A 23,065-nucleotide genomic window follows, 5' to 3' on the forward strand; every position below is an offset into this window, starting at 1 on the left:
TCTTTCCAGCACTATTTATCTGAATTCTTGAAGGAGTAGTAGTTCAACAGATCCTTATTTACTGACATTCTAGTCTCATACGATCTCTAAATGGATTATGATGAGATATACTGGGCCCAATACCGTTTACGATTGTTATTACCGACCCTCAGCAAATACATGGCACCTTCAGCAAATCACAGAATCACAGAATGATCCGGGTTGGACGGGACCTCAAGGATCATGTAGTTCCAACCCCCCTGCCTGGCAGGGCCACCAAGCATACACATTTACTAGATTCGGTTGCCCAGGGCCCCGTCCAACCTGGTCTTGAACACCTCCAAATATTCAGATTATACAAGGCTAGGAGTGGCTGATAACACCAGAAGGTTGCGCTGCCATGCACAGAGACCCTGACAGGCTGTAGATACGTGCTCATAGTAATCTGACACAGTTCAGCACTTGGAAATCTGACATTCTATACCTTGCAAGGAATCAGGCCATGTACCAGCACACACTGGGGGCCAACCGACTGGAAGGCAGCTTTATAGAAAGGGAGGGATGGATATGGAGGTCCTTGCAAACAACAAGTTAAACACTACAGTAAATAAAGCCAACAGTACCCAAGGCTGCATTTGGAAGAGCAGCCAGCCAACAGGAGATGATCCTTCCCCTGTACTCAGCACTGGTGGAACTACCTTTGTAGTACTCCATCCAGAGTTGAGATTCCCAGTGTGAGACAGACGTGAACATACCAGCCAAGTTCAGCACTAGAGCACAGCCATACAAGAGTAAGCACAAAGCTGGGACTGTTCAGCCACAGGACACAAAGGACGTGGGAGGAAGCTGATCTGTAAATGCATAAAGATGGAGTCAGACTCCCCTTAAGATTCAAGTGACAAGAAGTAACAAAAACTGGAATACTGAAAATACTACACAAAGTTTTGTTTTGTATTTTTATTGTGAAGGTAATCAAACACTGGAACAAATAACCCAGAGAGACTGCAAAGTCTCTTATCCTCATAGATGCTCAAAACTCCACAGGACATAGTCCTGGGCAACGTGCTCTGATAGATCCTGCTCTGAGCTGAGCAGTTGTATCTCCAGAGGCACCTTCTGGCTTCAGCCATTCTGTGATTTTCTAAGTCACAGGCAGAGACAAAAATGAAGCTTATGAACAGCACCAATATCTTGTAGACAGTACTTACCTTTTAATACCTACTGCTATCAAAGAGTATTATAAAACTACTCTGCACATTACTGCTCTGAAGCAGGATCATCCCATGCAATTCTGACAGAATTTTGAAAAACTGTTACCAAAAAGGATTTATTTTATATATATATTTATATATTTTAAACTTATTCCCAGCTCTAATTCAGTGCATGTACCATGTCTCTTGACACCACTTGGTTTATACAAGCTAGTCTAGTCTGAGCTGAACACAAAATGCACATGGTTCTCATAACAGGAAGGAATGCTTCTGTATCATTCAGTCCAACTGAGAGTGTTTCAGATTCATTCACTGGGCCAAATTCCTTTCTTAGTTACTGAAAAATGGAGCAGCATAATTGTGGCTGGGACATGAATTGTAATTGCTGTTGTATGTGTGAGCATCCCACATGCTTAGACTCAGTGCTACTCCCACAACGGCTCTGAAAGTCTCACAGTGTTTAGCAATTTTTCTTACAGCTTTAGAGAAGTTACAGGGCTATCTCCTGCACTTCTAGACATCCTGGCAGCAGAGAACTTGAAAACATATGTTCTTCACGTAGTTCCTCATTTGTCTTTCGAATTTATCTTCTCTATATGAAGTAGCAGTTTTGGCTGTTAGTGTGCAACTCGTCAGTGCTTGGGGCTGATAAAGACAGCTGTCACTCATCCACAACACCTCAATCCATAAAGCCTTTATTTAGAGATAACCAGAGTAAGCACAGATGTTCCCACTTACGTGAGCGTCGCAGGAACTGTAAGTGCTTAAAAATCAGGCATGCTTATAACGCAGAGCTGCAGCACATAAAAATGCTCCCTGATGTCACACAGGAAGTAACTACTGACCTCACCAGCTTAGCAAGTCACCCATAGCCACTTTCTTTAACCATGCTGCACGTGCATTTCTAACACCCAAGTGAAAGGCCTGAAGCTCCCCCGTGTCAAAAAAAGAATCCTGAGCTGTAGGTCAGAAAGCCACACTTTTTGCCACATTTATCCCAACCTCTGCCCATAATGAGCACTCCAAACTTCCATTTACCTCCAACTGCTCCATCTTCAGTCTGTAACAGTATACTCACTTTTCTCCCAGCCCAACAAAATAAAACATGTTTTGTAGGATCCACTAGTTTTAAGACTGGAGCGCCCTGATGTCTCTGTATATCTGAAAGGAGGCAAAAAATCCTTGTATGCCTCAAAATAGCTAATCCAGTTCTCTGAAATAGTTTGTTAAATTACAACCACATGTTCTAAACATTATGTCCTGTTTTAACCACGTGGAGCACGGGTTGATGCATAAGGTTTGCAGCAGGGTGTATCCTTCAGGTTTCACTGCAAGACTCCCATTAAAGGTAGGGGTGATCTCTATTGCTCTCTGCTCCTTAGAGAGTCTGCATGATAACAAGCAAGCTGCAATCCATATGTTAACTAACTTTCACCTACCATTTAAATATCAAAAAATTATGTTGCTGCTAAAGAAATAAAACATTAATCAGAGTTCTGACACAGTATCACTATCCTTCTTCACTACATGTTTTTCTAATAAATACAGGAATAGGATGAAAATCCTCTCCTTTTCATTTTTATCCAAAAGCACTGAAATTAACCCACAGGACAACTTTAATGTTCAAGTGACATTTCTACCCATTTTTTTAAATCTTATAATGGACAGCAAAATAAACTCTTGCAGATGAAGTCAGTTCACAGAGGTTTAAGTTCAAGTTTGGAAGTTTTGTTTTTCGTAAGTGTGTGTTTCCCCTCTTTCTTGTTTCTGTTTTGCATACTGTTTTAGGATTGCAGTATCTCTACATACAGGTTAAGTCATCTTCACAGAATCACAGAATTGTAGGGGTTGGAAGGGACCTCTAAAGATCATCGAGTCCAACCCCCCTGCCAAAGCAGGCATCTTAAGTCCTATCTGCCATCCCAGTTACCCAGAATTAGCTTACCATGTTATACCCCTTCTTCACACCACCACCAGCACTCCTACAGTGGACAGCTATATCAGGAAACCGAGTTTCAGGAAAATTAGTTTAATTTTTGGCAGGTTAGGGTTAACTTTTCAGCTGGCTCAGCTCTCTGTCTGGGCTGCATGCAAGGCAGGGATAACACAAGGGAGTAGGGAAAACATGACTACAGCAATTCTGCCTTCAACCAGCTTTAAGATCAAACTGAATCTGGCAAGCCATCTGGAAAATCAAATATGCCACTGCTCCCCAACAATCACTTCATCGCTTGAGGTATGTACAACGCGTATGCAAAGCAAACATTTGAAAACAAAACACTTTGTGAAGAGGTACTAGTTACTCTGAATGAGCCAGCACAGCTACAAAGCCCAGTGTAGTCTCAAGCAAAAACTACAGACTTTGGTCTGAAGAGCCGTACAGCCCAGGCCCAGAGATGCACTTAGTAACTTCATTAGCCAAGAATGATTCCACTTCACCAGTTTGGCTTGAGTCTTCCCGAGACAGCTTTACACAGTGTGTCAACTCCTAACAGACATTATCCACCCTAAAGGCATTTTGGGTGTTCATACAGGAACAGCACTACTACTGAAGGTTCTTCCCCCATCACAGGGAAGTGTCTCAAATCAAGAGGACACCACACCAGGAGACAAACCTACCACTGTGATGTTCTTAGTCTCCAAAAGCCTTGGGATAGTTCCCTGATGGCTATAGGTACGACTACTCCTGCCATTCCTCTGTGATACCAGGAGTCCCAGAATCAGCTGAAGCAATACAATGCAGACTAATACCTAGAAATTTGCACAGACTCAAGAACATGAGGTTTGAAACGCCCTCCAAAACGTTTGGTAATCATTTATACTGACAACTCCCTCTATTCCTTATCCTTAAGCAAACATCCACTTACTTTTTGAACCTTGTAAAATTCTTGGCCCTGTCAGCATCTTGTGGTTGGTCATTCCAGTACTTAATTACATTTCCTAACTTCTGGAGCAGCCCGCAGTGGTCTCCCTCATCAGAGGACTAAGCCTACTCCACCCACGTGCAAAATGAAGAATATTCCTGATAATACTTTTGAACATATCTATTTCAGAGCCCAGCTCTGCCCTACATGCAAGTCTACATCAGGCCTCCAAAACGCATGTGATAGACTACCAGGAATTGCAGAATGGTAAGTATAACACTTCTGGGACACTAAGCCCTGCAGCAACTTTCTTGAGTAATTAATTCATGCCATCAGCCACAACAAATACACGGAAGTGGGAATCAGGAAAGATCTATCAGAACAACAAAATATCTAAGTAATTAATAGCAAGGAGCTGCTCTGTTTTTAATCACAGAGCATCTGAATTAAAATCTGCTATTGTAAAACAGCAGTCCCTAGAAACAGAGCAAGTGTGTCAGGCACACAAGCAGACTAGCGTATCATCTCCACCCTTGCATCCTATATACATCAGTGAGCCCAATTGCATTGGCCAGCTCCCAGAATGAAATCATATGGTCTGCTATCAACGCTATGGATTTATATTGCCAGAAACCCTGATGTCATAGCCTGAGAGCAATTATCAATGAAGAATTACTGACTTCAACATCAAGTTGTATAACCACTTGAGAGGACAAGGAATAGAAAAAAAAAAAACAGCCAAGAATGATTAGGCTACCCAATAAATTTAAAAAAGAAAAAAGAAAAAAGAAAAAAGAAAAAAAAAAAAAAAAAAAAAAAAAAAGAAGAAGAAGAATTAGTATGAGTTTGATATCCAGAAGTACTGCAGCCCTTACAAATAAAAAATAATAATCTGATTTTATTGCACTAGAGACTTCACACTGGATCCAAATGTCTCATTGCAGTCTGCTGGAGTGGAAAATCAAACAGTTCAGCTGATGTGATCAATATACAGGTCTGATAGTACTTTTGCTATTTATATTATCAATGTAAATATTAGGGCAATTTTACCTAGCAAATGCTGCAGTCAGGCATAGAAGGCATGACTCCACCCAGAGGGATGGAGTTACCCTGGAGTTTTGAGCAGGACTCAGAAGAGAAAAAGTGTGATGTATGTGTATCAATCAGCATACGCACACTGGGCTAATGCCAGCAGGAAATTAAGTCCCTCTGCAAAAAAATCAGTGTCTCAGCAGGAGTTAAAGAGGTAAAGCTTGTATCATACATGGGAACAGTAGTTTGATGGCAACTTGGATGCCTGTGTTTCTCAGCGTATCATGCAGCAAGCCCCAGAGGCAGACATATGAGCAAGGTGGGGAGGACTGGGTCAGCACGCAGCAAATGGCTGAAGTACTGCAGAAATGAAGCCTTGACATCATGTCAGCTCATTCCTAATGGTCCATCACTATCAGGAACAGAAGGTGTTGCCTCTGACTCTACTGTGCCAACCCTGACACTTGTCAGACAGAACAGTAAGTTTTTATGCACAATCTGATCAGATTCAGACTACGAGGATGAGCACAAGGGGAACATCACACAGAGGAAGAACATGAGCGGGTGTATTCTCCTCTGCTGGACAGGAGCAAGCTATTACATCAGCTCAGGCTACATTGCACAAGCTGACCCCAAGGAGCTAGCTTGTCTCACTGAGCCTTGGAGAGGATACCAACACTCCTCCATCAGCCACTGCATTCAGTTTTCCAGTTGTGTACAGCACTGTTTTTAATGTTCTCCCACTCACCATGACAGACAAGCAAGGTACAAAGATCCTGTGTTCAATCTGCAAATAAGAGACAAGTAATAATCCCCAGTGGCACTAATAGGTGAGCCAAGCATCGCAGAAATGATTCTGCGATTCTAACATTCTCTGCTGTGTTAGCAATACGAACTGCCAATAGAGATCCACACACCAGGTCAGTAGCGGGAACAATAGGAAGAAGGAAAGACAGGTGGCAGAGACATGGTACAACCTACTCTTAGAAGTGCAAGGCTGGTCAGCAAGGCCTTGTGTAGAGCCTTCCCACAAGCCACGCCAGAGATGTGATGTGCAGCAGCCCTCAGCCCCTTTCAAGGCTTCACATCTGCTCCTAGAGCACACATAGAGCTGCAGCCTGACATTCCAGAGATGCTTTTATTACTAGGACTCCACAAAGGTTTGCAGTTTCCAGAAAGGGAAGGCTTCATTTTAGGACTTTAAGATGTTATCAAAACTGAGTATCCAAAAACCAAAAGGTGCCCATATTGCAGATTTCTCATGAAAATAGTTTTTACTTATAAAGAAACACTGTACAAAGATCTCTTTCATTAAATCTTCTACAAGGAAAGTATGCATCTAGCTAGCAACAAAGTTCACTTCCACCAACATTATTATATTAGAGCTAGATAAAGCTAAGGGCTCTCGTTATATCTGCTTTAGTATAAGGAACGTTATCTACTTCTCTAGATCAGCATTCAGTTATATTTTATCTAACCTACTCCAAATATTAAAACCACGTATAACACAGCACACTGCAGTATATGTGTATATATACACACACAAGACCCATAAAAATCCCAAATACTCAACATCCCAAGATAAGACATTAACCAGAGATTTCTCATATACCTATAAAACATTTCATTTGAGTAACACGTTTGTCAGTGCAGATTGAACAACTTTCTGCACCAGTGAAAAACTATGGTGATTATCCCAAAGCAAGGGATGAGAATACTAACATTATTTTCCCAACCTCAGCTCTAAATCAAGAGCTACTGTAGTGTGACTTGAGGCAATTTTGAATATTACTGTCCACTTCTGAGTGGGCCTGTTTTGTGCTTGATAAGCGTCATGGGGATACACAGTTAAGGATAAGGCAGAAGAAAAAAAGTTAGAACGCAGGCGTGTCAATATCAACACACAGAAGTGCTGATGGTCCATTACTACTTAATAATGAACCAAATCAGCTATTTGACTTCTTTGTATTGGCCTGTATAAACTGGCACTTCTAAAAAGCTAATCTCCCTTCCCTAGTCCATTTTACAACAGCACCACAAGAGAGCAGGCCAGGAGAACAGGAACTGGCTCCTTCAGCAGCATCCCTTGCTTCAAGTGTCTGTTGGTCTACAGGAAAGATTCACATGCGGAGCAGCTGCTCTTCAGCCATCATGCACCTTAGTAAAAAGTGTTATTTTAAGGATAAAACTCTTCAAGCAGGCAGAATCTAAAATATCTTTGTAAAGAAAAAGTAGAAAGGAAAAAAACAAGACCAAAACAAGAGTCCTCCAGCTCTGCGATCCTTGTAGGTTCTGAGAATATTTATTTCTTTTGAAAGAAAAAATAAACAAGAATTGAAGCTTAGTATAAATATGAGATAAGACGCTATTTTAAGGTCATTTATTACATTTCCTGTGAAAGAAAATTTTCTTTCTAACGCAACATTGTTTTTGTCCTCATGCTTCATGATGGACATTTGCTTAATTAAAAAAAAAAAAAACAAAACAAAAAAACATATAAATTAGGCACAGTGGACTCCAAAACTTTGATAACTGAGACTCAAGGGAGGAAAAGGCATTTACACACAGCTTCGTGCAAATGAGCACATTCTGGCTTCATTTCAGGAGAAAAAATCCCACAGCTGAGAATGCAAGCAGCAGGATACCAATAGCACTGAGTAAAATACCAGCATCTAATGAAGTACCACTTAAGCTCCCACCAGAATTCTTGCTCCTCCTGTTAGCTATACTGACCCTGTTTTGAACAGACAATACATGCAGTAAGTGTGTGACTCAAAACATTAACTTCTTTTGCTATTACAAACACAGAGTTGAAATATACTTACAGACTAGCTGGCATTAGTATGTTAAGACATATTACAGCTAGGACCTTGGCACAAGTCCTTTCCTATCCTAACCTGTCTTCTCCACAGGGGATTGTAGTACACAGTACCAGTGGGGTGGGAAAGAGGCTGTGTCACAGTCTGCAGAAGCTATCACCTTAATGAAGAAAGCCAGTGAGGGTGGAGGGCAGGGTGACACTAAACATTAATATTACTGTTTAATGGAAGAGGTCAAAGCAAATGGATGAATATATACACAGAATTTGCTCGCATCTGAGCTTTTTTTTTTTTTTTAAAACCCACTGTCAGAAACCCAAATCCCTTTTATTTCATCTAAGGATGTATTTCTACCTCCATTTTGTGAGAAGAGGAAGTAACTGTTGTGGTGTGTCAGAGAAGGAAAAAAAGCAATGAGCAAAAAGTCACATTAAAATGTATAATGGTAGACAGAGACTTCAGTCAAAAAGGCAGGAACCCACACACAATATAGGTTTCATTTAAGAAATGGTTGTAGGCTAGAAATTAGGGAAAGGCTCAAGAGGAGGATGATACTTGTGTTCTTCTACTGCACAGCAACATTTATTCTTTTTTATTTCCTTAGGCTTGAATAATGTAATAATACACACTTCTTGATTTCACTTTACCTTATTTTGATAATCTAGGAAGATCAGCTAGTTTAGTATGGTATCTTTCATATAGCATAGTCTGAAAAACTTCAGTATATTGAAAAGTTAGGAGAAAGCAGACAAAGTGATCAACATTGTATTTCCCATCAAAGTAGGCAGCAAGCAGTTTCTAAGCGTAAGGCCTGTGAACAAGGTCAGCATTTCCACACTTCCCTCCAATGACCACTTTCCAGAAGCAAGCCATCAGTTTTTTTGCTTTAAGGAGTTAAGTCCCAAACCATTAGCTTTAACCCATTCTCTTCACACCTGCTTTCAGAAACTAAATCCAAGAGTGAATCAGAGCAGAATATCAAATCTTTGCACAAAAACCCATTGAGAAGGTGGGCTCTCCACTCCTGTTGTGGCAGCAACACCCACAACTGCTGGTGGGCATCCTGCTGCTCTAGCAGCATTCCTAAGGTGACGCACTCATCTCTCAGCAATCAGAGACAGAGACTAGGAGACCCAACAGACTTTGAGACACACAAGACGCTTTTTACACAAAAATCTTTTACAACCAGTGAAGGTACAAGGCAGGGCTCAGCACTAGGCAGCACAGGAGCGCAGCAGCCTCAGCTACGCTGCTCTGGAAATCATGATGGGGGAGAACAGAATTGGAAAAAAAGATGAGTTACCAATGAGTACTGGTTAAATATTAATTGATCACAGGTTGGAAAACAAACAGCCTCAATTTCTCCTGTTTCGAAAAGCATATCTTATCCGTCAATATTTAACAATTTCTCCTTCCTCTTTTGTCCTGCGCATACTAACCTTATCCTCCCCTGTTGCACACTGACCATAGTGGCACATACACAGCTCATTTTTAGCCAACTCACTTAACCAGTTCTGCCTCTTTATTTGGATACCAAGCTGATCACAGAAGCCCAAGTACTAAGGTACTTGGCCTCTGTATCTAATTCACCCTTGTAGATTCACTGAACAGGAAAACTATTTTAATTGGTGGCAACCAAAACTCCAGTCCAACTTTGTAGATTTTTTCCATCACAGGTAAAGGCTGTGACAAGAAAAAAAATAAATTTCCTATGGTTGCCCCATTTTGCTGCACTAATGGCTAGTCTGATTCTTCACATTCATCATCCAAATAAAGGTGTTAACACTGGTAACAAAAGTAACTGGAGGATGAAGTCATTTGGCATTTAAAATGAAGAATGGGAAAAAAAAAGACTAAAATACCACCACAGCTCAATCAGCAGCTGAGGAACAATTTGTGCACTCAAGCAATTAAGTCTACAAGGCCATGCAATGCTTGCATGGTAGCCAACTTTAGAGCCCAGCTCTTTTCTAACCTGCCACGTATTTTCAATTACACATTTTTAAGCCTTCTTGGAGAAACATACTTGAAGAAAACATTTTTAACTGACTAGGGGCAAGGAACGGGGAGTGTACGAAAGGCTGTGGTGTTTAAATTTTTTTTACACTTTCTGGTCAGAGTTTCTTAAGATGAGAAAGCCTGTCTTTCTAAAACAAAAATACTGGAGACAATCTAAAAGCTGATTTGGAGCCTCCACCCTCCAGGCCAACTAAACATCACATCTCTCTCTGTCACTGCAAAAAGTCAGGTATAACTTTATGTTTAAAACAGAACAACCATGTAAAACAGACTTTCCACATTTTTAAAACAAGTCAAAATCCATTCTTGCAATTAACAGCTCCTTTCAATCACTGCTTTATGGCAGAATAATCTGCTTGTTTTCCATCATATCTGTTAATTACTTTTTTTGCTACAGTGCCTCTGACATCTGATATATTAGCTTATTAACATGGTAGCCTTCATTAAACATCATGTTACAAGATCCATTTCATTACTGACCACATGCCATATTTACCACTGTTATAATAATAACCCGGCAAATATTATATTTAGATTTCTATCAAGTTTCTTATCAATCTCTCTAAGTTAGAAGATCTAGTAAAGTCCCTTGAATACTTCATTTGTCCACTTCAACATTCAGTGAGTCAGTTCCTCCCTTCTCTTGCCAAAAATGAGCCTCTCTACTTCTATAAAGCTGTTATTCAAACAGGTCTGTATGAGCTTTATTTCTACTTACTTATTTTAAGAAGAAAAAAGAAAGAAAAAAAAAAAGCACATATTCTAATTTCCAAGCATTAAAGATATTTCACTTGACAACAAAGCAAGATGGGAGTACACATACTTATCTCCTAACACAAGACAGCACTATAGGCAGTATCTCTTTTTTAAATACATAGACACACTACTGCTTCACTGGCAGCTACTTATTATGAAGGATTAAAACTCATACGACATTTCATTCTTCTTTTTTACTGGCCATCAAATAAGCAGCTATCATCATTTTATAACATCTGCCCACAATTAGTCCAAGTCAGGTTAGCAGTCAGTTTAATTAGATTCTCACTGTGAAAAAAAATCTGCTCCCCAAACGAGTTATCTGGACTCACTGAAATGATTGTAGCTTGAGACCAACTCAACATGTGAACCCAAGTATAACTTTTATCTTCTGTTGTCTTTAGTAGGAAATACAAAAAGCAAATGCCAGCTGTCTGCTCTTAGCACACACTGCATTTGCTACTGCCCTGTTTCTTTGCTACATTACTGGCAAAACAATGCAGACTGAGAAAAGACAGACACTTGTGCATTCGTACTTCTTGCAACTTCTCTGTAGCCAGGTTCAGGCAACATACCAAACTTTCAATAGAACTCGGAGGCACAGCTGAATTTCCTTCATCTTTGAAACAGGGTCCTGCAGCATCCTATGTTGCCTGCTAGGCTGACTGGGCAGGTACTCCAAGTGAATCCAGTTGGAGCGAAAGTATAAAATGCATAAACACAAGTGCCTACTATCACTCCAATGATCTGCTTTTGGTATTTTTATGCCACAGAATATCAAGATTTAATCTTGCAGGAGGGAAAGCAACAAGGCTTATTTTTAAAAAGTTCCACCTCCACTATCTCTTCCACTTCCTGTTAAAACATAAACTTTGGTTTACTCAGATGAAATCAAGAAGCCTCATGAATAAAAGGAAAAGTTCTTCACAATGAGAGTGGTGAGGTGCTGGATCAGGCTGTGCAGAGATGCTGAGGATGCCCTGTCCATGGAGGTGCTCAAGGCCACGTTGGATGGGGCCCTGACCAGCCAGCCTGGTCTAGTATTAAATATGGAAGTTGGTAGCCCCGCATGCGGCAGGGAGGTTGGAGATTCATGATCCCTGAGGCCCCTTCCAAACAGGGCCATTCTAATTTTCACAGAATCACAGAATCCCCTCTTCTGCCACTCAGCTTTCCCTTTAAATTCAGGCTTTGTTTAGATGACAGAAGTGCTACTATGAAGGAAAAAAATTAATACAAAATCTGACCAATCTTTTGTCTGCCCTCCTCCCCAGCCAGACAGACAACCCAACCCCTTCCTTGTAAACTGATCAGTCAAGATCACAAGTGTCTCTAGTTTCTTCCTGATCATTGTATTTGTGATGGGTATCATGCCAAAAGAAATTATTTACTAGCAATTGAAATAAATATTTTACTAAGCAATATAATTTCAAAATTGTGAAACATCACTGGGTTGCAGCACCTATCTCTGACTTCTTTGAGTTCATCATATCGCTTCTTTGGGCTCACCCAGAAAAACGAAAAGCAAAGGGTTTACAAAACAACACAGCCAAAAGTTACCAGCTTGGTTGGGTTTTTTTGTTCTCCCCTCCGATCCCCCCCAAAATCTCTTAACCACTATAATTTACAACACAGCAATCACACTTTCTAGGGAGCTCCCTGGAAACATTCCATTTACACCACCACAACAGCGAGTTACACCTGCCATCTAAGGCTCCCTGGGTCAGATTCCAACGACGTACTAGGCACAGAACATGTACACCTGTATAGGCCAGGGCCAGTTGCAATAGTGTCCTGTCCTTGAGAGTTTGTCTAAGCACACAGAAAGAAACAAAACAAAACAATCCACCACAACAATAAGAGCATAGTATGAAGAGATGATTACTTGTCCAGGCTGCATAACATCTGAAAAAGAAAGGAGAAAGGTTTTCCTCTGCGTTCTGCGCACTCTGCTTCCACTTCAACTTGATACATGCCAACTAAAATGGATAGGAAGCAATGTATGTTTAGAAAGGTTAAAGAAGCAATGAATTTTAACAGAGGAAGAGTGGACTGCAGTAGAACTGTACCAGAGTCTGAGTGCTAAGGAGGCATGCGCTGCCAGCAATCTCACTTTAAACAGAGATCAGAGAGTGCACACAGAAGCAATTTAGCATGGTGACTCACTGCAAACAAGTTTAGGCAAGTATTTAAAGTTGCCTATATTAACATTTTTAAAAACCGGTTACCTGCAAATTAGGTTACAACTTTAAATTTCTGATAAACTGCAACACCTCCTTTAGTACCAACAGACTCACACTGCACATAAAAGAAGGACATTACTCCCCAGTTGACGCCCAGATGTTTTGGTACACAGTACACTGATGAACAGAGAACGCAGTCAATCCTTTGCAAAGTCAAAGGACCCTTACTGGCATAATAGACTCAAGAGAAAATATCTTAATGACATTTCCAAGGCAACAGAGATGCAGGTTTAAGAAATTCCCCTTCTGCTCACCCTCCCCACAGAAATTACTTGGGAATCAGTAACGCAGTAAAAGACTTTTAAGTTGAGCACAGATCTGATTAATGCAAACATCCACCCCAAACAGACATATTCACTTGACTAGCTCAAGGAAGGAGGGATGAAAAAAAAACAAAACAAAACCAAAACACAAATCAACTGGAATTTTTGACACTCACTTAAAAAATAAGAATATCAAGATTTCATACGTTTTCTTCCTCCCCTCTCTCTCACTTCTCCTATCCCTCCCTGCCCATTCAGCAGAGGGTCTCAGTTCATGCTGTGCTGTGTGCTCTGACAGCAGCAATGGTTTGTAAGGCCAGTGGGGAGCTGGAGGGAAGATTTGATTGAGCTGAACGTTTGGGGGCTGTGGGAAGGAGAGCATGTTAAAATCATTTTCTATACACATCAGTTCCCCAGTTCCATTCCCTGAGCTGGAAAAACATCTTTCCCAGAACAGTGGACCTCTAGAGAAAGACTTAGTACACAACAATTTCAGTCTTTAGCACACTTATGACCAGATCAGACTTGCCAAGAAAATACTATTAAACTCCATGTTACAGAAGGTGTACTTAGGATTAACAGACATGAACAGGAGATGAACCTGAAGTGCTTTCACCTGCACTACCATTGATTTACACTTTTCCTTACCATACACACTTCACAAACATCTAGGATGAACACAAGACAGGTGTTACCAAGATTTTTACTTTTGAAGACCACAGAGATCTCTAAAATGCTTTCAGCCAAAGAACTAAACCTCTGTAGCATTTCTCCTTACAGATCCAGTATTGTTTCCGTCTACGGTCATCTCTCAGCTATATGTGACTCAGCTTACATTTCCAGTTGGTAGCAACTACAGTTTGCCAGCAAGGCCACCAAATCCCAGGTCGTTCGCCCCAGTGATTGTAACTAGAACACAAATGAAAGCCCATAAATAAGCAAAAAGGCAGTTTTCAACAGGCTAGTTCAACACTGCACCCAGCTGTTTTCAAAGAAATCCACCAACACTTATGTATTACACTGGCACCTAGTGGCAGCTGCCCTGACTGCAGTCTTTTCTAATCCATATTAATAGCAATATACAAAGGGCAAGGAATCAGAAAAAGAAGTGAACACGCAGCACTGAATTTCAGGCTTGCTGCTGAATCTTTGCTCTTAACCTCCCAAAAAACACTTGTTAACAACATGTGCACCAACTTCTGCCCTTTCACTTGGTAGAGTTGAAAGCCAGAGTGATACAGAGCCACAGAACAGCTTAAAGTGGGTGTCCAGTACAACAATCCATCAAGCAGGCACTACTGCCCCATGTGACATTTTATACTTCATAAACACATCAAAGCCAACCAAGGCATTCACATGCCTCCATGGAAACTATATGACAGAACTGCAGTCTGTAAACATTCTGGAACATAAGAGAGGTAGATTAGTACAATAAAAGTATCTAGGAAACTCAATTACTTGCACACACAAAAGAAAAGCTGGAACAAAAACCATCCACAAGCATCTAAGACATCAGAATCTAAAAGGTGCTCACATCACCCTAGTGCAATCTTAAGCACCTTAAGACAGCAGCGAGACAGGCTTTCCACCACAAAACCACCCAGGCACTAATCCCTTGTTAAAAAGGGTGCCAAGGATGCCCCTGGTTTTACCAGAGCCAAGCAGCTTCCCAGCAGCACCTCTCACACCACTATTGGGAAGCCTGCAGCCCCACATGCAGGACTGAGTGAGAGATGAAGGCAGAGTGAAGTCAGAGGCTGGGAAATTAAAGGGGAAGCAGGAGTGAGCAAGGCAGCAGGAACTCTGCTCTCAATCCCTTCTCCTAAGCTAGAAAGCATTTGAAGCTCATGTCATTTAACCAACACAAACAATTGCTTCACAGCGCATACATCCACCCCAGCTTCTTGTCCTTCCTTACTGCAGTTTCTTCTCTGACAGCCACCTCAGAATGACATGGGCTTCCAAGCAAGACACGCCACTATAACATACATGAATTCCACTTGCTACGTAATAGAACTGCCAGTAATTTCACTTTACTACTACAAATCATCGTCAGCACACGAATTGCATTTCAAAATACTACTCAGAATTCAATATGTAACAGTGTAACTCCTGGTGTATGTGTAAAAGAGTGCTCACAGCATAGTAAAGTATACCACAACTAAGTTCACAGAGAAAATAGAGAGAATGTTATAAAATTCAGTGTTTCAGACCTCACTGTTCAAGCCAAATGAACCATGAAATTCATGGCATTTTCCTTCTCTGTCAAGCTTCCCTAAGAGGAATAGAGGCAGATCAAATTTGTTTCTCGAGTTCAAGGTTTTGTAACAATGAGCCTGCTGACCTGTGCTCTATTGCTTGCTTGCTGATCTCATCTCACATAACCACGCAGTGAGAACACAGTGACGATAAGCTCTCAATAGCACTTTGATAACATGATTTATGGCTTGAGCAGACTTGGTTTTTTTTTCCTTTCCTCCAACACAGCAGGCATTCCTTCCAAAAAACTCAGCTATTTTTCTTCAGCATACATGGTCATCTTCTCTGCACCTACTTTAACACGCCTACAGCGCTCACTGCCATAGAAAGCTGTAGCATCTTTGCAATTTACTGTCTGTATGTCAGCTTCACCCAGGAATTCAGTGAGCATTTCAAGGTACCATCAAGTCTCTGACCAACAAGTTACTTCAGTCTCTGTGTGACTGACACATCCTTGACACAATTTTGTTTTCTATACATCCAAACATCAGATGTTTACAACAGTTGCTGCTATCTTGTGAACCCAGTACCTCATGACATTAACAACTGGAAGAACAAAAGTGAATGGAGCTGTGTACAGTTGAAAAAGTAGCACAGTTAGCATGGTGTCCTATAAGTGTTACAGTTGCAAAAGGTGGAAAACTCCAAAAAGGAGGGATCTCCCAAAAGAGATCCTTCCCCAGTGGCAGTCAGCCCTTAAATGGGGTCCAGAAGGGGTGCTCCACCCCTTCCAGTCAAACAGCTGAATTGCCTTCACTTGTGCTCCCATGGCTGACCCAGTCATTCATCCCATCATTCACCTCAGGTGATCAATCAATGGTTCAGGCCATGACTGAACAGTTCCCATACAAGCTGTAAGTAGCACAGCGGCTCAGTGAAGTTCTGCAGGTAGAGATATCAGAGGAAATACACACACAGACACTAAAGAATAAGCAGGGATAAAGAATACAGCCAATACTTATATTCACAGAATCACAGAATGACCCAGGTTGGAAGGGACCTCAAGGATCATGTAGTTCCAACCCCCTGCCTGGCAGGGCCACCAAACATACACCTTTACTAGATCAGGTTGCCCAGGGCCCCGTCCAACCTGGTCGTGAACACCTCCAAGGACGGGGCATCCACAACCTCCCTGGGCAGCCTGTTCCAGGGCCTAACCACTCCCCTAGTGAAGAACTTCCCCCTAACACCCAACCTAAATCTTCCCTCTTTTAACTTAAAACCATTTCCCCGTGTCCTGCTATTATCAGCCTTTTCAAAGAGTTTACTCCCCTCCTGGGAGTAAGTTCCCTTCAGGTATTGAAAGGCTGCAATGAGGTCACCCCGCAACCTTCTCTTCTCCAGGCTGAAATTGAAATATTGAATTATTATGCTAGATTTCATGCTATGTTTTAGTTATGATTCCCTCCAGAGGCAATACAGAACTCAAGACAGGGACACTGAATTATCTTCAAATATCTGCAAGAATTACTCAGCAAATTCACTGTGTGGCATTCAGAATCACTCAGTATCACTTATGCTTCCAAAAGAAGCTCCCAAGACATTGGCAACAGCTTCCTTCAAAAGAGAAGGAAAGGAGCAAGAAAAATGGCTGTGCAAAAGAGCTGCCAGCATTACACAGGCAACTGGTCAGCACAAGTTTGGTTTTCAGCTTTTCCAGAAATATCTCTCAATAAAGCACACTGACCATTTGCTATGACATTCTCTTTAAAAACGAAAAGTAAGAATTCTGAAAGCAACTTATTAGACACAATCCCAGTACCATTAGCTGTTCCAATAGCTAAGTGGATTTGGAAATGACAAAATACATACATGGCTTAAAGTTAACAACTGAGCTTGGTGAGCAAAAGAAGAAAAATCAGTGCCCTTTAGGCAGCACTGGCAGAGGCAGTAAGTCACAAGTGCTCCCGGTACGACCAACATAGCCAGAAGTATCATTACATTTGACTGGAGATTAAGCTAATCACAAAATCCTAAGGGAAAAAGGTAGGGACACAGCAATGTAAGAAAGATTCTGCTGCTCATACCACGTCTCTGCTGTGAGACACTAATCTCTCTGCTTACTTCTTCACAGAGAAGACCTTTTATCAGTACAAGATGCTACTCATACGTAGAAACAAATTTATTTTCAAATAAATTTCCCTGCAAAGAACAAATACAGACGTAATTTATTTCAAGATCACACAGACAAGTCTTTAAGACATTCTCTTGCACCTCAAGTTTCTAAAGTATATCAACAACCTAACCACCATAACTTAGAACACCTCTGTGACAATGGCTGACAACTCGCTATGAAGAAACATGACTTTTCTTCTATTAGAAACCTGGAAGCCTTCTGCTTTTCAGGTGACCCAATGCCAATAAAGCTGAATTGTTTCTCCTGAAAGAAGAATGCCACAAGTGGGCATCGATTATGTTGTCTTCCTTAAAAAGAAAAACAAACAAAACTTGTTAAATGTACTTTGCACTAGGATGCCTATAGTACGTCACAACTGCACAGACCCCTCAGACAACAAACCCCCCTCTCATCCATGTCCTCCTCTCTTTCTCAGAGCTGATCAGTAAAGAACACGTGTGATTCTCATCTCATTTTAAGTAAGTTTAACAGATGCACCAGTCAAGGCTTTTATTCTTGCTATCAAGCTCCCTGCATGTTACGTTTGCATAAAGGTCTTGCTGACCACTGCACAAAATAGGAATTACATCTGTATTTGGCCGATTAGCTCTTGAACATTTTCTCTTATGTTGCTAACATGCATCAACATGTTCTTTATATTTGTCTGCCTTTTTTGTTTAACATAACACTGCACTCCTATCAGAAAGGCAGATCTCAGTCTTTCCTGAACTTTGAGAAAGATGATGATGCCCTCTGGAAGAACGCAGTAAGAGTTTTGCTTCCACAACACAAAAAATAGCTGAACACCCCTCTCCAGAGCTTTGTGAAGTTTGCAACAATAAATTATTACTGCACTAAACATATTTCACCAAGAAAATTTGTACAGGTTAAAAGCACGGTATTCCACGTGCAAATTATCCACTTTTCTCTGGAATTCGCAGATGAAGACTTTTATACACAGCTGGTTACGGCTTTATGCTATAAACAGGCTTCAAGAATCAGGGACACTAAACAGAAACAGCTTCATTTGTGTGCATATATCTCCAGGAAGCAGCATAAAGAAAAGAAACAGCATATATTTCATTCTGTATAACAAAGTAGTTACTACAGGGAATGAATGACTCAAAGGAGAATTCCCATTGGAGACTCTGTTGCCCTCAGGAGTTTAGATTCTATATTTTCTCCCTGCTCAAAAACAAATAAACTCTCAAACAGTAAAGTTCTCTGCTAGTATTTCTACTAGAAGTCTGCGCACTCAACTTCTCTGTACCCCAAATACACAGCACTTAACATAGAAAAAACAGTCAGGCATCTAACTCCCAGGTGTACTCTTTAAGGAAAAGTCTTCCTCTGTTTGAGTAGGATTTTGTGAATAGCAATACAACAGGCATCCACTGGAATGCTTTCCTAACCACATCTGGTAACAGTCACCCCTTTCTGTCTACAAGAATATAGTTCTGAAGACGATAGGAAGATATTCCCCAGCATATAAAAGAAAAATTACACTCCTATCTTTGACTCGCCCACCATTCTAGGAGCTATACCAACAATTCAAGATAGCAGCGTCTAGCTTTCTGAATAACTGTCTGACAGGTTTCCTAATTGATTAACTTAACCATTAGGCTACTCTTGAGACTTGAAAAGCCCTTAGCTTTGCTTAGCCAAGGGCAAACTGAAAAGTATAGCTATGCCCAAAAGAGCTATCAGTTCATGCTTTAAGCTCTCCAAGTTGCTTGCAAGCTTTGGGATCAAATCCTAAGAGAACTCCAGTATCCCTCTTTATCCATTCCAGAAACATGGTCTTGCACGCGAAGAACAGAGAAGAGACCAATCCAAAACAGAACAGGCTCTCCATTATGTCTGTGGCACACTTGGGATCTCTAAAGACTTAGCTCAGTTCATAGTCCTGTTGATCAAGCAACGGTATACTTGAGGATGCAAAATCTGTTCATGTTAGTTGATGCAATTAAGCATGCAATGCTCGTAAGTAGTCACCAGATGTCCCCACATCTTAAGGGGACGTCTTAGCAGATCAAGTGATAGAAAACCAACAGAAGCTTTCTTTTATTTACAATTTCAGGTCCAAAATATGATCAGCAAAAGCAACCCGGAAACAAAGACAATGGACCACTAATTATCTTAATGCACGCATATTTACAAGTTAAAGAGTCTGGACTGACAACCTTACAATTTGTCTCTCTCAGCCAGATGGCTGCTGCTACCTCTCCTTTCTCACTTCCCATCTCAAGCCATCTTACTTCTCAGCACCTACACAGGAACCAAGCCCTGCAAGTGAGCGCAGCTCTGCTTCTCAAGACTTTCACAGTTCTTGTACAAACATAGTCTATGTGGAACTGAAGCTCTTTGCTATCACACGTTCATAAATGCAGAATCTCAGCACTGGATTTGAACACATAAATTTGATCTCTTAGATTAAAGCTCCCTTACTCCCTTTGTGAAATTGGGTTTGCAAGCTGTCAGTGGTGAGATCCTGATTTTGATTTTCATGTAAGGCAGGACACAAGCAAAGAACATTCTGCCAAAAGTCTGCAGTACCAGCTTCAGCAATCTCACAGCCAGCCCTAAAATGGTAGTAAAAGTATTAGGAATACATCAAAACACACTTCTATAACATCACTGTCTGTAAAGTGTAAAACAAACAAACACAAAGAAAAGCTATAGGCAGTACACATTCTCCTTAGTCAAGGGGGGCAGTAATGCTAGCCCTAAAAACATCAGTGGTTGCTTTTCTGGTATTCAGCGGCATCCCCTCTTTCATTTCTTTCTGCTGGAAAGAGTACTGCCAGTGTCACATAGAGCCAGATCCCGCTCCAGTAGTACCCAATAAAGTGTCAGACATTTGGCCCACTGGGCTATCGTAGCATCCACAAGTCCTAGGTGTGTTCCATATTAAAATAACTAAAAGTGAAGAGTTTACCAGAATAGCAAGGTTACATCCACTCCACCAACACCCACAGGGCAAAGCAGCTACCACACCTTCCCACCAGCCACGCACAGATCAGTGGCAAGCAGTGCTTAAACCTTCAGTTGTACAAAACCACTCCCTTCTAGCAGCAAGGACTAGCAGCCCAGCATCTCCTCACTGTCACAACGGGCCTACAAGGCATGCATAAGAAACCCAGCCGATGCACATACGTACACTAAAACTCTAACTTCCAAAGCTAAGTGTTCACTACATGATGTATTCACACAAGTTTGCTGAGCCATGTTACAGGAAGAAGAAATCAGCTGCTACCAGCTCAATTCATACAGGCTGCTCCATACATTTTTCTTCTCAAGGAACTTTCAGGTAACAGGAAAGATGCTCTGTGCAGCCTCCAGAGAGAGAGATAGCTCAGGTCGGGTCATAGGGTGCACTGACAGTTTTCCCCACTCCTAAATAAGGACAAAATCTGCTCCAGAATGGAAACCTCGAGAATAAATCCCCATTTCAAGTAGCTGAATCCAAGCGCACGTAGCTTTAGTCTGAGATAGCAACACACAAACGTTTCTAAGAACTTAGAGCAAAACTAGAGATTGTGGTCAGCACATCATGTAGCATCCTTATTGAACATCCTTTCAACCAAATGGAACTGGCAAACTGGGAAACTTGGAGCCACTCTGTCTGCACAATAGATGGTTGTGCTTCAGAGATCATTACTAGCACACCTCTAGTTCACACCTCATGTAGAAGGTTGGAAATAATTTCGAAAGACAAAAAAGAAAAGAGAGGTTTAAAGCAAGGGAGTAAAAAACATGGATGGAAACATAAACTTCACCAGGAACCTCAAGATACACAAAGTAAAAACACACACACACACACACAAGGAGCCTTTAAAAACAAAGAAGAAACAATCACTTACCTTTTAAAAGGGGCTGAAACGTTGGAATTTCCTGCAGTTTTATGACATCTGGATCATTGCTCACGTTCCGCGAAGACTGTGTTCCTTGGGCTACCACCACAATGTCATCCATTTTTGCACGCTGTTTAGCTGGGGATGGAGATGCTGGAAGAACAAAGGGAGAGAGGATAAGGAACAATCAAGTTAATAAGCAGATTCCATCTGAATTTAACCCTATGAGAAAGCTATCACATTTAATGCTGTGCAAGCATGTTTTCTATAACATAAATACATCTCTGAAACCACTAGCTGTACACTTCCTTCTCAGGTAACGTACTCCATTCAACAAAGTCTTTCAGAAGGAGATAACAACGCTGATTAAGGATGTGCTGCCGACTCACTCTAGAGATAATTTGACATGCTTTCAGTGAAGGCAGAAGGTACAAACTAACAAACGTCTTATTGGCCAGCGTTATGCTGCTGCACTAATGCTCTCTTATAGTCTTAGATACCTTCATAGGAAAGATTCAACTCAGTAACTTAAATTCAGATACATCTGAGGCTCTTATTGTAATGCTATACATGCCTTATTATCCACACTCAGGTATTTTAATTTTTTCTTCTGCAGGGCGCCTGCAGAAGTTGTGAGTGTCCCATCCCTGAAGGCATGGAAAGCCACGTTACATAGGGCTCTGGACAACCTGATCTAGTGGGTGTCAAACCTGCCAACAGCAGGAGGGGGGGAACTTGCTGATCTTTAAGGTCATTTCCAACCCAAACCGCTCTATATCCCTATGACACCTCCCACTTCTCCCTACTGAGATCAGCATCCTCACACCCACCGGACAGGCACCCCGGCTGGCAGCGCAGCACCCACCGTAGCTCCCATTCGTACCTGCCATGCCTACAGCATCTCCCTCCCCCGCACGAGTCTATCAGTATTACCAGAGGTCACGACGCCCGCGCCTCGTCCTGCAGAGCCGCCAGCACCCAAACCATTCCCCACCCTACAGCTTCCCCCGCCCCTACGGCACAGCTGAGCCCCTCCCGCACGTCCCCGGCCCCGCAGCTTCCCTATAACCCCGTCCCCGCGGCGCTGCTGGGGGCGGGCAGCCACCTCCACCGACCTGAGGCGCTGGGCTCGCCCGGGCGGCTCTCGGCCTCCGCGCTCTGCTCCGCTCCCATAGCGGCAACACCAACGGAGCCCGCAACGCAACGCGCTGCGCCGACTCCCTTCCTGCCCGCCACCCTGCAGCGCACAGCCACGCTGCTCCCGCAGCCGCCCGGGCTTCCGGCTGGGCCGGCCGGCCTCAGCGGCAGGAGCAGGCCCCGCCTGGTGCGACTCAGCGAGCAGGCGGAGCTCCGCTTCAAGGCCGGGCTCTGCCCGCCTGCTCGCCGTGCGCGGCGGGGCGGGGTGTGCTGCTCGGCCCTGAGGCGGATTTAGCGGCTGGGAGTAGGGTTTGCGGCCTCTTGGCTGCTGTCTGTCCCGTGTGGCTTCACACACACACAGAATCACAGAATGACCCAGGTTGGAAGGGACCTCAAGGATCATGTAGTTCCAACCCCCCTGCCTGGCAGGGCCACCAAACATACACCTTTACTAGATCAGGTTGCCCAGGGCCCCGTCCAACCTGGTCTTGAACACCTCCAAGGACGGGGCAT

At 42.2% G+C, this 23,065-nt stretch overlaps 1 protein-coding gene across 5 annotated transcripts in view; it reads right to left on the minus strand.

Annotated features, from left to right (window-relative positions):
• BORCS5 (BLOC-1 related complex subunit 5) overlaps positions 1–22,715 on the minus strand; it is a 58,209-nt gene extending 35,494 nt beyond the window's left edge. For 3 of the 5 annotated variants that reach the window (XM_015870920.3, XM_015870955.3, XM_085543696.1), the window contains exons 1-2: positions 22,531–22,715; positions 21,425–21,568 (exon numbers count right to left, since the gene is read on the minus strand). In XM_015870920.3, the coding sequence (XP_015726406.2) occupies positions 21,425–21,568; positions 22,531–22,588 (202 nt within the window). In that variant the 5' untranslated portion in view covers positions 22,589–22,715. Of the gene's footprint in view, positions 1–21,424; positions 21,569–22,298; positions 22,408–22,530 lie in introns of those variants that run through there. The other 2 variants (XM_085543691.1, XM_085543701.1) reach the window with 2 other exon arrangements.
• Positions 22,716–23,065: the final 350 nt, after the last annotated feature.

This window comes from Coturnix japonica, chromosome 1 (assembly GCF_054131305.1).
Source record: "Coturnix japonica strain WE chromosome 1, WE-NBRP24, whole genome shotgun sequence".
In the NCBI taxonomy this organism is placed as follows: Eukaryota; Metazoa; Chordata; class Aves; order Galliformes; family Phasianidae; genus Coturnix; species Coturnix japonica.